Here is a 13,753-nt window from a genome sequence, read left to right as displayed (position 1 = left end):
GGTTTTATCAAGGTGTATTGTATCATAAATAGGGCTGGGCAAATAGCTCGGGCTTGTGAGCTCGGCTCGGCTTAAATCCTAAACGAGTCGAGCTCGAGCCAGCTCACGAGCTTAGTAGGCTCGGTTTCAATATATCGATTTCTAGCCCAAACCCAACAAAGCCATTGATTCTGGCCCATTACTTCTAAAGTTCTAGTTAGAGTTGTTACCGTATCAATCCTAGTCCTCTCCCCGTCTCCCATTTCCATACGCCAGTACATGGTAGGGCGGCACACCGAGTCCCAACTCATCGACGCCACCCCATCCTCTCCTGTATGTCCGTTGAGCCTAGCTCACGAGCCAGCTCAAGCTGGCTCGAGCCTGTCCACGAGTCGAGCCAAAGTCTGGTGTATAGCTCGGTATAAGTACTGAGCCGAGCCAAGTATTTGGCAAGCTTCCATGAGCCTTGTTCGGTTTGGCTCGCTTTCATCCTTAATCATAAATATAATCATTTGATCTATCTATCCTCGTAATTTTAACTATGAAAGTTAATACAATGCCGTTTTTTATGACTTGGGACAGATCATATTGGAAAACATGTTCATGTATAAAGGATGATTGTTTTATTTTTTTTTTAAAAAAGCCAAAGATATATTTGTAAATAAAAAGTAATTTATAAAAAAAAATTTATATATGAGTTCTTAACTATCTGAAAGTCAAAGCTAAAGAATAAACTACTAAAATACCCTCTAAATTTTACACTAAATTTAAGGTTTAAAATTAAAATTTTAATTTATAAATATAAACATAAACATAAACGAAAAGTTTGAGATGTAAATTTTTTTTATAGATCGACAACGTGAGAGAGAGCCATGGATGGGAGGAGAGGACACGTTGCTTAACAACACTGAACTGGTTTACACACGAACTGACGGAAATTCTTGCGTGTCATCCTCTCCAAGTCTCCACCCGAAACGAGTCCCGACTCCAAATCCCATCCAAGAATCTCGTCCTCACTCCAACAACCTCCCCCCGCCGCGCTGCTACCAATCCAATCCGCAGCTCGAATTGCAAGGTCTACTCGTGGATTGGAGCATGGGGCTCCGATCCCCCCGCGCGATGCTGTGCTTACTACTGGTGTCGGCGGCGCTGCTCTGCACTGGCTGCCACGGCGGGTTCTTGGTGGAGAAGAACAGCCTCAGGGTGACGGCGCCGAGCGACCTCAAGGGCACCTACGAGTGCGCCATTGGCAACTTCGGCGTGCCCCAGTACGGCGGCACCATGGTCGGCGTCGTCACCTACCCCAAGGCCAACAAGAAGGCCTGCAAGAGCTTCGATGATTTCGACATCTCCTACAAGCCCAAGCCGGGCTCACTCCCCACCTTCCTCCTCGTCGATAGGGGAGGTCAGCAATCTACTACTTACTACTTGCTATAAAAATTTGTTCTTTTCGTTGCTCCTGGTAGCTGTTCAGTTGGCCCAGGGCATCGTAAGGATGTGAGCGTATACGCCTAGAATAGATTAGTTAGGGAAAATTCGATGCCGTTGAAGCATTGACCACACGTGGGATTTGGTATTTAGTTAGGCGCTTTAAAAATTAGATCTTGCCCCGTGTGATGATGTGATTAAGTTGAATGACCCTTGACCTAGTTTGGTACAACGACCCAATCTATGGTTGATTTGTAGAGGAAACTAATCTGAAACATTACTGTCAGGCCGTCCTGCAGTTTGTTGTTTCTGCTTTCTGGGTCACTGTCTTGCTGTTTCACCTTCCTGTGGTGTTCCACTAATTTTTCTTTCAATCCAGCTATTAACTTATTATCAATCACTTCTATTATCTGGTGTTTAATCCTAATTTAACTGACTATACCGTAACATGTTTTCTGTTGTATACAGATTGCTTTTTCACAAAGAAGGCATGGAATGCACAAAACGCAGGAGCAGCAGCAATCCTTGTTGCTGATGATAAAACTGAACCCCTAATTACAATGGACACGCCTGAAGAGAGTGGAAACACAGACTATTTAGAGAATATCACCATTCCTTCTGCATTGATAACCAAAAGCTTTGGTGACAAGCTCAAGAAAGCAATTGATAATGGTGACATGGTTAATGTGAATTTGGATTGGAGGGAGTCCCTGCCCCACCCTGATGAGCGTGTTGAGTATGAGTTTTGGACTAACAGTAATGATGAATGTGGCCCTAAATGTGATAGTCAGATTGATTTTGTCAAGAGCTTCAAAGGAGCAGCGCAGGTACTTGAGAAGAAGGGATACACACAGTTCACTCCTCATTACATTACCTGGTATTGCCCAGAGTCCTTCATTTTAAGCAAGCAGTGCAAATCCCAGTGTATCAACCATGGGAGATATTGTGCACCTGACCCGGAACAAGATTTCAGCAAAGGGTATGATGGGAAAGATGTGGTAGTTCAGAATTTACGTCAAGTTTGTGTTTATAAAGTTGCTAAGGAGCATGGAAAACCTTGGCTGTGGTGGGACTACGTGACAGATTTTGCAATTCGGTGTCCAATGAAGGAAAAGAAGTATACCAAAGAATGTGCTGATGGAGTTATCAAGGCGCTTGGTATGTCACTCTTTTCATATGCCTTTCTTTGCTTTATTGTAGGTAAAGTAATCGTATTGAGTATGTTTATAATGTCCAGGCCTTGATCACAAAGCCATAGATAAGTGTATTGGTGATCCAGGTGCTGATAAAGAAAATCCTGTGTTGAAAGCTGAACAAGATGCACAGGTTAGTACATATATGAAATAATTTTAACTTTCTATTTATACATATGGTGCTCTGAATTTAACATAACCCACCATTTTATATAGATTGGCAAGGGCTCTCGTGGTGATGTTACCATTCTACCGACTCTCGTAATCAACAATAGACAATACAGAGGTCTGTGCTCTCTATCCATTATTCCTACCAGATGAAGAATGCTGTTTTGAGGTTCCAGGTGTGCTGATTCAAATCTTTGTTTCTCAGGGAAACTTGATAAAGGAGCAGTTCTTAAGGCAATTTGTGCTGGTTTTCGAGAAACCACTGAGCCAGCCGTTTGCTTGAGTGAAGGTTGGTGCATTAATTCCATGCTTTTTTTATCTGTTTGCTCATTCTTTAGAAAAAAATTGTATGCAAACTTAGCTTGCTTAGGCCTTGCTGTTAGTATTTTTCATTCAAATTATTACAAACCGTAGATATACAAACAAACGAGTGCTTGGAGAACAATGGTGGCTGTTGGCAAGACAAGGTTGCTAACGTCTCTGCATGCAAGGTATTTTTATGGTGTATCTTCTTCAGAAAACTACAGTTAACAATACTATTTTTTTTCCTTTCTGTTTAGCTATGTTTATCACGTTACACTTGGCTGTGTATGTGTAGGACACTTTTCGTGGAAGAGTTTGCGAGTGTCCAGTTGTGAAAGGTGTTCAATTTGTTGGTGATGGATACACTCATTGTGAAGGTATGTTACTAGACTTGACTAAAAATACGTTTTGTTGGACCTTGTTAAATTTTAATCTTTTAATTGTTTGAATTGAGTAACACAACAACTATGAATTTATTATTGTTCGACATCTATTTTGGAGATAACAATTGTATTCTTGTAGATTAATAAGAAATTATCATTTTTATGGCAAGCAATTTTAGTCTATTGAACTGTTATCAATCCAATCCGGAGTCCTTCGATATTACAGAACAGAACCCTTCAGTTTTCTCTTTCATTTATGGTGAAGGTTGTTATAGTCGTCATGGTAAATACTAATAATGAAATAGGAAATCTGATAGTGATGTTGATTTTTACTTGAATGCTGGAGATGCAAAGTAGGCTATAGAGGATTGGTGACTAAGTCCTGACAAATGCCAATTTAATGTGTTGTAATTTTGCAAGAGCTACCTATAATGTGATAACTTATCAACTGTTTCCCATACAACCTGAGGAAAATGATTTTAATAAAATGAACTATAGATTTTATAAATTTGATCTCCCTTTCAATAATCAACATATGCTAATATGCATCCTCATTATTTTAGCTTCGGGTTCTGGCCGTTGTGAAATTAACAATGGAGGATGCTGGAAGGAAACCAGGCATGGCCAGACATATTCTGCCTGCACTGTAAGTTATCATTTGGGATATTTGTTATTTGCATGTGTTCTTAAAATTTTAAAGCATATTAATGTGTTTATAATCCACAGAATGATGGCTGTAAATGCCCGGATGGGTTTAAAGGTGACGGAGTCCACAAATGTGAAGGTAAGAATCAATTTCTGAATTCTATTGAGCTGTTCGATGTGCTTGCCTATCCTGCAAAGTGGCAGGTTAGTGAAATATCACTAGCCATTCGACCTTCTTGTGCACTTGATCATTTGTGCTGATGTGATATATTTTGACAGATATTGACGAATGCAAGGAACGGTCTGCATGCCAGTGCAAGGAATGTAAATGCAAGAACACATGGGGAAGCTATGAGTGTGGGTGCAGTGGTGGCTTGCTTTACATGAAGGAGCATGATACATGCATAAGTATGCCTCTCCCATCTTCTCATGCATTTTGCTTTTTGTTTCTATCAAACATCCCACTAGTAGGCTAGTTGCATTTATACACTTAATCGGCCTGATTTAGTGGTCACAATGCTTGGTTGTGGTATATCTAATCTATTTAACCCACATCAATCATGATCTGCAGCCATTTCTTCAATAACTTCCAATTGGAAGCGGAGAGTGTCAATGTACAGAATAATTTTACTTAAGAGCAAGTTCAATAGTATAGCTAACTACTAGCTCCAATTCATCTATAGTCAATCTAATAGCCAACTCATACAATAGTTACCTACAAAACATCAATACACGGTCCCACATGTCATAGACATATTTTGTCTTGGAGCCCGTGTGCAGCTGGCTACAAATTAGTAGCCCACCTCTCTTCTCTCTCCTCTCCTCTCTCCTCTCTTATCTCTTTAAAATATGCTTATAGCTGGCTTATAGCCTGCTATTGTACCTGCTCTAAGTAACTCAACTAATCTGTCTTTATCTGTATTCAGGTAAAAGTGCTGCAACAGAGGTAGGATGGAACTTCTTGTGGGTGATCTTCTTCGGCTTAGTAGTAGCAGGAATTGCAGGATACGCGTTATACAAGTACAGGATCCGGGTATGATATGACCAACTTTGTACAGGTTAACTTATGTGGTGATAACTCTGAATTGGCATCTAAATTCTCCTTTTATTTTGCATTGGTTGTGCCTGTTTACAGAGATACATGGATTCAGAAATCCGCGCCATCATGGCCCAGTACATGCCCCTTGACAACCAAGGGGAAGTTCCCAATCATTCTCACCATATTGAGCTGTGAAGAGTGAGTACTGCACGCAGCTTCCCCCCCAACCAAAGGGGATGAGAAGAGGTGAAGAAAGACACTGCCTTATATGTCTAGTATCAGTCTGACGATCTTATGTGTAGCACTAGCAAATTTAGGCCTTGTAAATTTCTAGATCAACCTGTGGCTGCGTGGCTTCTCTATGCCTGACTGCTTTGCAAGTTTGTGATCTCGAGGAAGAACACTATTGACATTTCCCACCAAAAAGTCTTTTTTTTTTGGGAAGCATGAATCTTGTATATAGAATTTTGGTGTGAATCAGCTTGCTTAGGGCCCGTTTAGTCCCCATAACTTTTTTTCCTCAAAATATCACATCCAATTTTTAGACATCTAAACGGAGCACTAAACATAGATAAAAAACTAATTGCACATTTAGGTAGTAAATCGTGAGACGGATTTTTTGAGCCTACTTAGTCCTCCATGATTAGATATAAGTGATACAATAATCAATATATGCTATAGATGGATTAATTAGGTTTAAAATATTTGTTTCACGGTTTATAGGCGAGGTATGAAATTAGATTTTTTTTTATTTGTATTTAAAAACCTCTTTTGTTATTCGGTCAAATGTTCTACCTAAAAATTTTAATTTTCTTTTCGCGAAGGCCTTACTTGTCGTGGAGTTGTGGGAAAAGAAATTTTAATTTTCTTTTCGCGAAGGCCTTACTTGTCGTGGAGCTGTGGGAAAAGAAAATATGTGGCATTGCATATATGTTGGCGAAATGGATGCCTTTACAGACAAAACCAATCTCCGATATTGTATAGTTTGTTCTCATAGTATCCTTGTACCTTTATTAACATATTTACAAACAAAAAAAATTTATAAATAAAACTTTTATATAAGTATTCTTAGCGATTCAAAATTCAAAACTAGAAATAAACTTTGATAAAAAACTCTAAAATCAAATTCAAATTTAAGACTGAAATTTAAATTTTAGAGAAGCAAAAAGATGGGGATGCGTGCGTTGGAGGATGGTGTGTACTACCGTTGAGGTCGAGGGATGTAAATGAAATTGTCTTATGACGAGGGATGCAAACTGGACATTCTTGTTACCTCTTTTAGCACAATGGGGCCTAAAGCTCCAAAGCCCAAAAGGCCTAAATCATAGGAGGCTATCGTATTAGAAAAAGCCCAAAGAAGCTTAGCTAAAACCCTAGCAGAAATCCATACAAAGCGGCGGCGCTCGTCCTCCGCCGCCTCAGACCTCTCCTCCTCCACCGCCGTTGCCCGCTTCTCCTCAAGCATCGACCCACCCCGGCCGCCAGGTGAGCGTCGCTACCCGTTTTCCCGAGGCAAGTGGACTTGCCGTTGGAGCTCACCGTTGATACCCCGAATCTATAGATAATCACTGCCGGGTGATGTATAGATAATCACTGAGACGTCGTTGATCATATATGTGAGATTGTGCCGCTTGGTATTTTTTGGTTGATATATATCTGTACTGTTTTCAATTAGTCGTGCCACTAATTTATTGATATATCTTCATTTCATTCAATTCGTTGTGCCTATAATTTTTGGGATTCTGTACTTGTGCTGCTTGGTATATGTGCTGATTGATTTACCTTTTGTTGCAGTGACAATGGCACGACTCAAAGCTGACCCATTGCTTCGCGAGGATGAGGATGCCATACTGGATGATGTCGATACCGACGACGAGGAAGAGTCAGAGCCCGAAGACGACGATTCGGGGGAGGAATTCCATGCAGAGCCTTCCAAGAAATCTATCTACAACAAGGAGGGGATCATCGAGAAGCTCGAGGACATAGCCTGGCCGGAGAATGTGGACTGGAGGCACAAGCTTACTGTTGACCATGATCAGGGGGACAAGGTTGATGTCAACGATGATCTTGCTCGTGAGCTTGCCTTCTACACACAGGCTTTGGATGGCACCAGGCAGGCCTTTCAGAAGTTGGAGTCTATGAAGGTCCGCTTCCTCAGGCCGGCTGATTACTATGCTGAGATGGTCAAGACTGATGCTCACATGCACAAGATCAAGGGGAGGCTCTTGTCAGAGAAGAAGAAGATCGAGGAGGCCGAGGAGAGGAAGAAGGCCAGAGAGGCCAAGAAGAGGGCCAAGGAGGTGCAGGCAGAGAAGGAAAAGGAGAGAGCCAAGCAGAAGAAGGAGCAGATCGAGTCTGTCAAGAAGTGGAGGAAGCAGAGGCAACAAGGGGGCTTTGCCAAGGGAAATGATGATGGGCCTGATCTGAATTTTGAAGGCGAGGAAGGGTTCAAGCAATCCAAGAAAAAGAGGCCTGGTGTTTCTCCTGGTGACAGGTCTGGTGGCCTTGCTAAGAAAGGTAAGCAAGGAAAGAACAGGAAGTCAAGAGATTCCAAATTTGGGCATGGTGGTCGGAAAGGGCTGAAGAAGCAAAATACTGCAGAGACGACGAATGACTTTAGAGGATTCAACCAGATGGACAAGTCACAAAACAAGAGGAGAAAAATGCGTTGATGGGGTGTTGTAAGAATCTGTGCCTGCTTCCTTGAGCCATATTACTAGTTGATTCGATTACTTTATAGTACTATGGTAAATTGTTGCTAGATGAAAAGGTTATCTGAGACACAATGTAGGAGGCAGTTGAAACAAAAAGACCAATTTTATGTTTTAACTAAGCTGTTCTCCATAAGATATTTGCATGTATCTGGTGGATGGCCCTTTTTGTTCAATGCAGAAGAATCTTACTTGCTCATCATTTACCTAAGAATGCCCCAGGGCTGCTTGGTGCATTTCCTGTTTTAATATGTTCTCTTTTCCCCCATTATTGTATCAATGTGCAACAATAGTGAAAGTAGCTAATGTCTTACTATTGTAATTTTGTTTGTTGGTGGCCAAGTCTTACTATCCTCTCTCTTGAATTGTATTCTCCAATCGGCACATGTCTCATTTGGCTACCTTTTTTCTTTCTCTGTTGTTTGTGGTGAATGATATGGATTTGTGCTTTCCACAAATTTGACTTTATACTTTCCTCACTGCATTAGTTGCCAATGAATTTCAGAAAGAGCTTTCCTATTTGATTGTGATTTTTCCTTGCTCTTGCTGGTTGATGTGCATGTCCATGTGGAGAGGATACCATTTCCCATTAAGATGGTGAATATGGTTGTTTAGCTTTGAAATGAGCTATACTGATAGTGAATATCATGGAAGCCCATGCCTATATATTGCAAGTTGCTTCTTTGCTGATGCTGGTTGCCTATGATTTGAAAGAAATTGCCTACTACAGTGTTACATATCATCTGAAAACATCCGCTGTCATATAACCGCTTGCAGTGGCCCTTGTGCCTTTTCTGTCCTTTTGCAGCACTTTGAAAACTCCTGCTACTATAATTCTTGTGATGTTTTTTTTTTTTTTGCTATATATTAGAATTGTGTTCGATCAAGGTTTTCTACTCTTGTTATTACACTCCTAGAAGATTGGCCAACACCATGGAATTTTACCATATCAATTGCAGTCTCATTAAGTAACTACTCATGCTGCAATAAGTTGATAGAAATATATGTGAAATCTGAAGTGCAGGTAATGTGTTTTGATGACCCTGAACCTTGTATGTCGTGGCGGACGAAATTTCCATCCTATGTCTATACCTCACCTCATTTATTTCATTGCGTGTTTTACCTCTCTTCTATCAGGAAACCAGTAGTATTATTACATGAAATGCCAGTTTAAGTACCAAATGCTGTTTTACTAATTGTAAGTGGTAATTGTTAGCAATAATCTTGTCATTAGTTCATATTTTGTTCATGCATGTAGTAAATAGAAGTATAGACTTTGCACAAAGCAGTGTGTGGCATCAAAGAAATTCCGGGGCAGTACGTGTGAAATGTGCTCGCTGAGAGCTGCGCGATGCGGCCGGACGGAACGTGCCGATATCTACGAGGGCGTGCAAAGGCTGTTGCATTAGCATGTAAAACTAGTGATTAGTAGCTGCATGTACTTTGAGTCTATAAATGAAGAAGAAAACGATGTGAGCAGTGAGTTGCTGCATCACCAAAATTATTGCTTCTCGTGTACTTGTTATTTGTGTGCCTATCAAAACAAACAAGTGTTGTGTTAGTGATTAGCATTTGACAAAGAGAGGGAGTGATTCGTTTCAGTAATACTATTTTACTAGGAAACACGGATGATATAGGCACTTCCGCTGTATTATTTCTAGTGTTTTCTTACTGGACTTTGAATGATCCTCCTGGACACATGATTAATTGTTATCAATCATTCGGAGGGTGTTGTGTCTAAAGCTTTAGATACGAGACTGTATATAGGGTCAATTTCATATACTAGAGGATGCTTTCTGCTACAATTTTGAGCAAGAAATCTGATGGCACTGTGCATCAGGTCACTTGCCAGGATGCACATTTGTTATTTGATCTCCCTTCTGCCTGCACTGTAAGTTATCAGTTGGGAAGTTTTTTAGCTGCATGTGTTGTTAAACTTTGCAAGCATATTTATGCGTCTGTAATGTACAGAATGATGTCTGTAAATGTCCAGATTGGTTCAAAGGTGATGGAGTCATAAATGTGAAGAATCAATTTCTGAACTCCATTGAACTGTTCAATGTGCTTGGTCATCCTGCAAAGATTTAGGTTTATTCAAATATCACTCACCTTGGTCACTTGTCGTAGTGGTGCCATCTCCGCCGAGTTCGACGACGGCATGCCAATGCCAGCGCTCCAGTCACTGGAAAGGCCATACATTTCTTTTCAAGTTGCGATGCCAATATCACAAATATATATGGGATTGAATCGTGTAGCAGCAACGCCTGCACTGTTAATAGGAACTTTTTATTTCTATGAAATTTCACGTTGCATGTAAAATATCTGTAGGTAGGATCACAAATGAGTTCTCTGAGCTACAGAGAATTTTCTTGGTGATAAAGCTTCTCATTCTGCCTCCTCGCCTAAGATGTATGCCATTTTCGAATTTCGGGGTGTTCATCACAAAGTAGCTTAACTCCCAACTTCCTTGTGATGTTTACGCCATGAGATGAATCTTAGAATGTATTTGGCTCATTAGTCATCTGCTCTGATAAACGGATGTACATATATGTAGTACAGAAATTTTAGACGCATGCACAAGAATTGGCACAATTTTCTTCTTGGTGTCAGAGTCAAAGGTTCACATGCCTGTGAACAATGTTGCATACAGTGAAGCCTGTAAATCTCAAGTGGTGAATGAATTGGCCAAAAAATGAGTGGACAAAAACTACTGCTCTGTTGGGGTAGTCGCTCATCTCCTCTATGCCCTGTTCATGTATTGCCCTGTTCTTGAATCAATCAGGATATCATCGCCTACGTTCACAAACGAGGGCACCGTGACAACAGCTCCTGTTTCCACGGTTGCAGGCTTTGTTCCTCCTGCAATTGCAAAATACAGTTAAAAGATATTAGTCTCTGATGGTGTCGGCTTTAATAAGAAAAGATAATTTTTCTAGTGATATCCGCAGCTATACCTTGTGCACTGTCACCTTGCCCTGGGTCAGTATCAGTTACAGTCAGCCTAACTGTGATGGGGAGATCAAAGTCGATGATCTGCATAGCATAGTACTGTCAGTGATCAATACCCTGTTCTGTGCGAGAATGCAATACCCTGTTCTGTGCGAGAATGCATAACATAGCCAAACAGCACACTATCAAGATTTCGAAGCAAAATAGTAAAAATATGAACTAGCCTATTAATTGATTGGATTTGGACTGAAGATTATGTAAAAATAAAACAGGAAATACCCGTCCATTCCAGTATAGCAAATTGCAGTCCATCCCCTCTTTCAACCATTTCTGCCTGTCACCAACATCTGACTCATTTAACCGAGTTTCTTCAAAGCTAGTCTGGAAAGTGGAAAGGGATAAACATGAGTTCCATTCATTTTTCCGAAGAAAGCACATGTTTAATTCATATTCTTCTAATCTCTAAAGTACCATAAGTTCATCAGGTTAGCAGGTTGTTTAAAGTTTAAACACAAGTTTTCCATTGCATATGAAGCATACAGAGAGCTAGCAACTACTTTTCTCATGACATGTTTGAATAAAGCTGAACATGCACCAGATCCATGAACACAAACTGCGATCCATCCTTGTAGGTAAATTGCTTAGTTTCCTTTGAAATGGATGCTTCTGGGATCTAAAAGAAAAACGAAGAATAACTGTTATTTGTTAGAACACACTGAAGGAGTGGATGAGTATCACATCAGTTGCTTAGCAAAGGAAACTTGCAGGAGACAAAAACATAAACAATTCTACAAAGTATAGTTACCTTTTGATTAGCTAAGGCAAATGAAGTATTGATAGACAGAAAATGGGTATTTCTACAGGTTTAGAAAGGTGAGTTTCTGTTTGAATTACCGTACTTCCAGCTCGAAATGTTTTGTCAACTGTGTTGCCGGTGATATAATTGCGCATTTTTGTTCTTACAAAAGCAGCACCTTTTCCAGGCTTGACGTGGAGGAATTCTGTTGTTGCATGGAGAGAAAAAGATTCTATGATATATTTCTTATATCAACCATCTAATCTAAACTAAAAATGGAATAAATTAGCAATAGATGGCAAGTAATTGAACCTTTTATTTTTCACAGATATAGGTTTGCGTAAAATTGTGTCAAAAACATGAAATTTATTTTGATTAAGCATAAGAAACAAAACAGTAAAGCTCATTTCAGAAGTACTTCAGTATGCTTTTATCATTCCATTGTAGTAATCGAAGGAACATAGTGCCAAGTTGTTTGAGAAGTGGCAGATAGTTGAGAAAGAAAATAAAATCCACATATTGCAGAGAGCTGGATGTAAAGATTGAGAAGATCAAACCAACAGAAGCAAATTTTCTCAAGTGCACACTAAAAGGCATTGAAATTACTGCAGTGCAGTACAGTGGCACATTGGTTTAGGACAACATGGATTGACAGTTGTATAAAAGAGGATTTTCATTCGTAGAACGTGATACAGAAAGAAAGGCAGAAGTTTCCCCCCTCTGAGAATGAACAGACATAATAATGTACCTCACCAAAATTGAGTAGGAGAGGGGGGCACATACACATTGGCTTGAAATAGTGAAAACGGTGGCTTCACGAGGTATGTGCAACAAATGGTACTAGTAGTCTAGTGCTATATTACATTCTAGATTTCTAGTAGTGTATCCACCCAGAGACACCAACTTAGGTATACACAAATGTGTATAGTAGGGAAAAGCAAAAAAAAAAAGAAAAAAAGAAAAGAAGAAGAGGTTGTGTTACGAACCAAGAACCTTCCAGGGAGCGCCGTCCACCTCGATGTTGGAGCCCACCCTGATATCGTTGCTGGATAGCGCATACACCCCTGAAAGTTGAGAAAGAAAATGAAGAAGAAGAAGTTGGGATGGGATGGGATGGGAGCAGCAGAAAGAAATTAACATAATATATGTGTAAGTACGGGTGAGACGGGAACGGAGAGGCGGCGGACGGGCGAGGGAGAGGCGGTGGAAGGAGTGGGGTGCTGCGGCGGAGGTGGAGAGGTGGCGGAGGGAAGAAGCCATGGTAGCTCAGCTGCATCAGTGGCTCCTCTGTGATGTAGACGATGATAAGGCAAGGCGACGCACTGAGGTTGGAGCCCATCGTCCCAGCATCACTTCAGTTTAGGCCCATCAAATATATGCTCCATTGGGCCTTACCATTCGTATTTTCATTTTCTTTTCCTTTCCAGAGAACGTCTGCCTCCCCCTTCCCTGTCTCCTGATGCTGCCCACTCCTAATCGACAATTTTTTTTCTTTTTTGTGTTTTGTATTATACAATCATTTGTAATTATGAATACAAAGCTGTCAATTTATGCTTCCGCCACTGGTATTCACCTCAGTTTTAGCCATTTTACTTTTACGTTGAGGGCATATCCATGGATTGGTTAGAAACATAAGAAAATTGCTCACATAAATAAAATCAATTATTACAAAGCGAATAAATATCTCTACAAATGTTATCTGACCAACGCTGTTAGAAACAATTTTTAGGATGAGACAAATAATCCATGCCTCTATCAGCTATTTGGAACCTACAAGCTACAACCTAATAAGACGAGGACGTCCTAACAAACCTAAGTTTTATTTCCTTGTTTTTATAAATTAAAGGACTCGAAGAACTTCACCTCTAACGCTCACCTTCCCTAGAAAAAAAAAAAGAAACTCTGCTCTACCAAACTACTCTTAGAAATGTATATCCCCTTGTTTGTGCATATCATCTAATCATTGTGAAGAAATTAAAAAAATAACAATAAAGATTAATATGTAGTATAGCACTGCACAAACATACATATTATAATTCAACCTATGTAAATGTTCACAAAACAGTAAATTAAACTCTGATTACTATACCCGTAAAATAGTTAGGTTTGTTTTTCGTTTGAAGCAATGGAGGTAAAATTTGATTTTGTATGTTTGTGGT

The 13,753-nt window shown here is 40.1% G+C and overlaps 3 protein-coding genes across 5 annotated transcripts; 2 read left to right on the top strand and 1 right to left on the bottom strand.

Annotated features, from left to right (window-relative positions):
- Window positions 1–894: 894 nt before the first annotated feature.
- On the top strand, window positions 895–5,664 carry LOC102702430 (vacuolar-sorting receptor 1-like). Its single transcript, XM_006664217.3, has 12 exons — window positions 895–1,384; window positions 1,876–2,565; window positions 2,645–2,733; window positions 2,817–2,886; window positions 2,974–3,057; window positions 3,183–3,259; window positions 3,367–3,448; window positions 4,018–4,100; window positions 4,181–4,238; window positions 4,379–4,507; window positions 5,026–5,132; window positions 5,235–5,664. The coding sequence occupies exons 1-12, from the start codon at window positions 1,075–1,077 to the stop codon at window positions 5,331–5,333; spliced, it is 1,878 nt and encodes a 625-aa protein (XP_006664280.2). The 5' UTR covers window positions 895–1,074; the 3' UTR covers window positions 5,334–5,664.
- Window positions 5,665–6,515: 851 nt separating this feature from the next.
- On the top strand, window positions 6,516–8,098 carry LOC102704755 (probable rRNA-processing protein EBP2 homolog). Of its 2 annotated transcripts, none has more exons than XM_006663683.3 (2): window positions 6,516–6,623; window positions 6,933–8,098. In XM_006663683.3, exon 2 carries the CDS (start codon window positions 6,938–6,940, stop codon window positions 7,808–7,810), a length of 873 nt encoding a protein of 290 aa, XP_006663746.1. In that variant the 5' UTR covers window positions 6,516–6,623; window positions 6,933–6,937; the 3' UTR covers window positions 7,811–8,098. The 2 variants fall into 2 exon arrangements, with proteins under 2 accessions (XP_006663746.1, XP_015698646.1); XM_015843160.1 differs by lacking the exon at window positions 6,516–6,623 and adding an exon at window positions 6,734–6,754.
- Window positions 8,099–10,332: 2,234 nt separating this feature from the next.
- On the bottom strand, window positions 10,333–12,887 carry LOC102702150 (elongation factor P-like). Of its 2 annotated transcripts, XM_006664216.3 has the most exons (7): window positions 12,752–12,884; window positions 12,581–12,658; window positions 11,693–11,799; window positions 11,394–11,471; window positions 11,078–11,179; window positions 10,804–10,882; window positions 10,334–10,708 (listed from the first exon to the last, which is right to left on the bottom strand). In XM_006664216.3, exons 1-7 carry the CDS (start codon window positions 12,852–12,854, stop codon window positions 10,590–10,592), a joined length of 666 nt encoding a protein of 221 aa, XP_006664279.1. In that variant the 5' UTR covers window positions 12,855–12,884; the 3' UTR covers window positions 10,334–10,589. The 2 variants fall into 2 exon arrangements, with proteins under 2 accessions (XP_040385611.1, XP_006664279.1); XM_040529677.1 differs by having other exon boundaries at window positions 10,333–10,708; window positions 12,581–12,887.
- Window positions 12,888–13,753: the final 866 nt, after the last annotated feature.

Source organism: Oryza brachyantha, chromosome 12, assembly GCF_000231095.2.
Source record: "Oryza brachyantha chromosome 12, ObraRS2, whole genome shotgun sequence".
NCBI classification, from domain to species: Eukaryota; Viridiplantae; Streptophyta; class Magnoliopsida; order Poales; family Poaceae; genus Oryza; species Oryza brachyantha.
This window is presented reverse-complemented; position numbering and strand designations above follow the sequence as displayed.

Bases quoted from the DNA above. Each gene is read 5' to 3' on its own strand.
- LOC102702150 (XM_040529677.1), bottom strand. From the start codon at position 12,854: ATGGCTTCTTCCCTCCGCCACCTCTCCACCTCCGCCGCAGCACCCCAC. The intron at 11,472-11,692 runs GTAATTCAAACA...TTTTTCTTTTAG, and splicing joins CATTTCGAGCTGGAAGTACG to ATCCCAGAAGCATCCATTTC. The intron at 11,180-11,393 runs GTGCATGTTCAG...TCCACTTTCCAG, and splicing joins AGTTTGTGTTCATGGATCTG to ACTAGCTTTGAAGAAACTCG.
- LOC102702430 (XM_006664217.3), top strand. From the start codon at position 1,075: ATGGGGCTCCGATCCCCCCGCGCGATGCTGTGCTTACTACTGGTGTCG. The intron at 2,887-2,973 runs GTCTGTGCTCTC...TTTGTTTCTCAG, and splicing joins CAACAATAGACAATACAGAG to GGAAACTTGATAAAGGAGCA. The intron at 4,101-4,180 runs GTAAGTTATCAT...TATAATCCACAG, and splicing joins AGACATATTCTGCCTGCACT to AATGATGGCTGTAAATGCCC.
- LOC102704755 (XM_006663683.3), top strand. From the start codon at position 6,938: ATGGCACGACTCAAAGCTGACCCATTGCTTCGCGAGGATGAGGATGCC.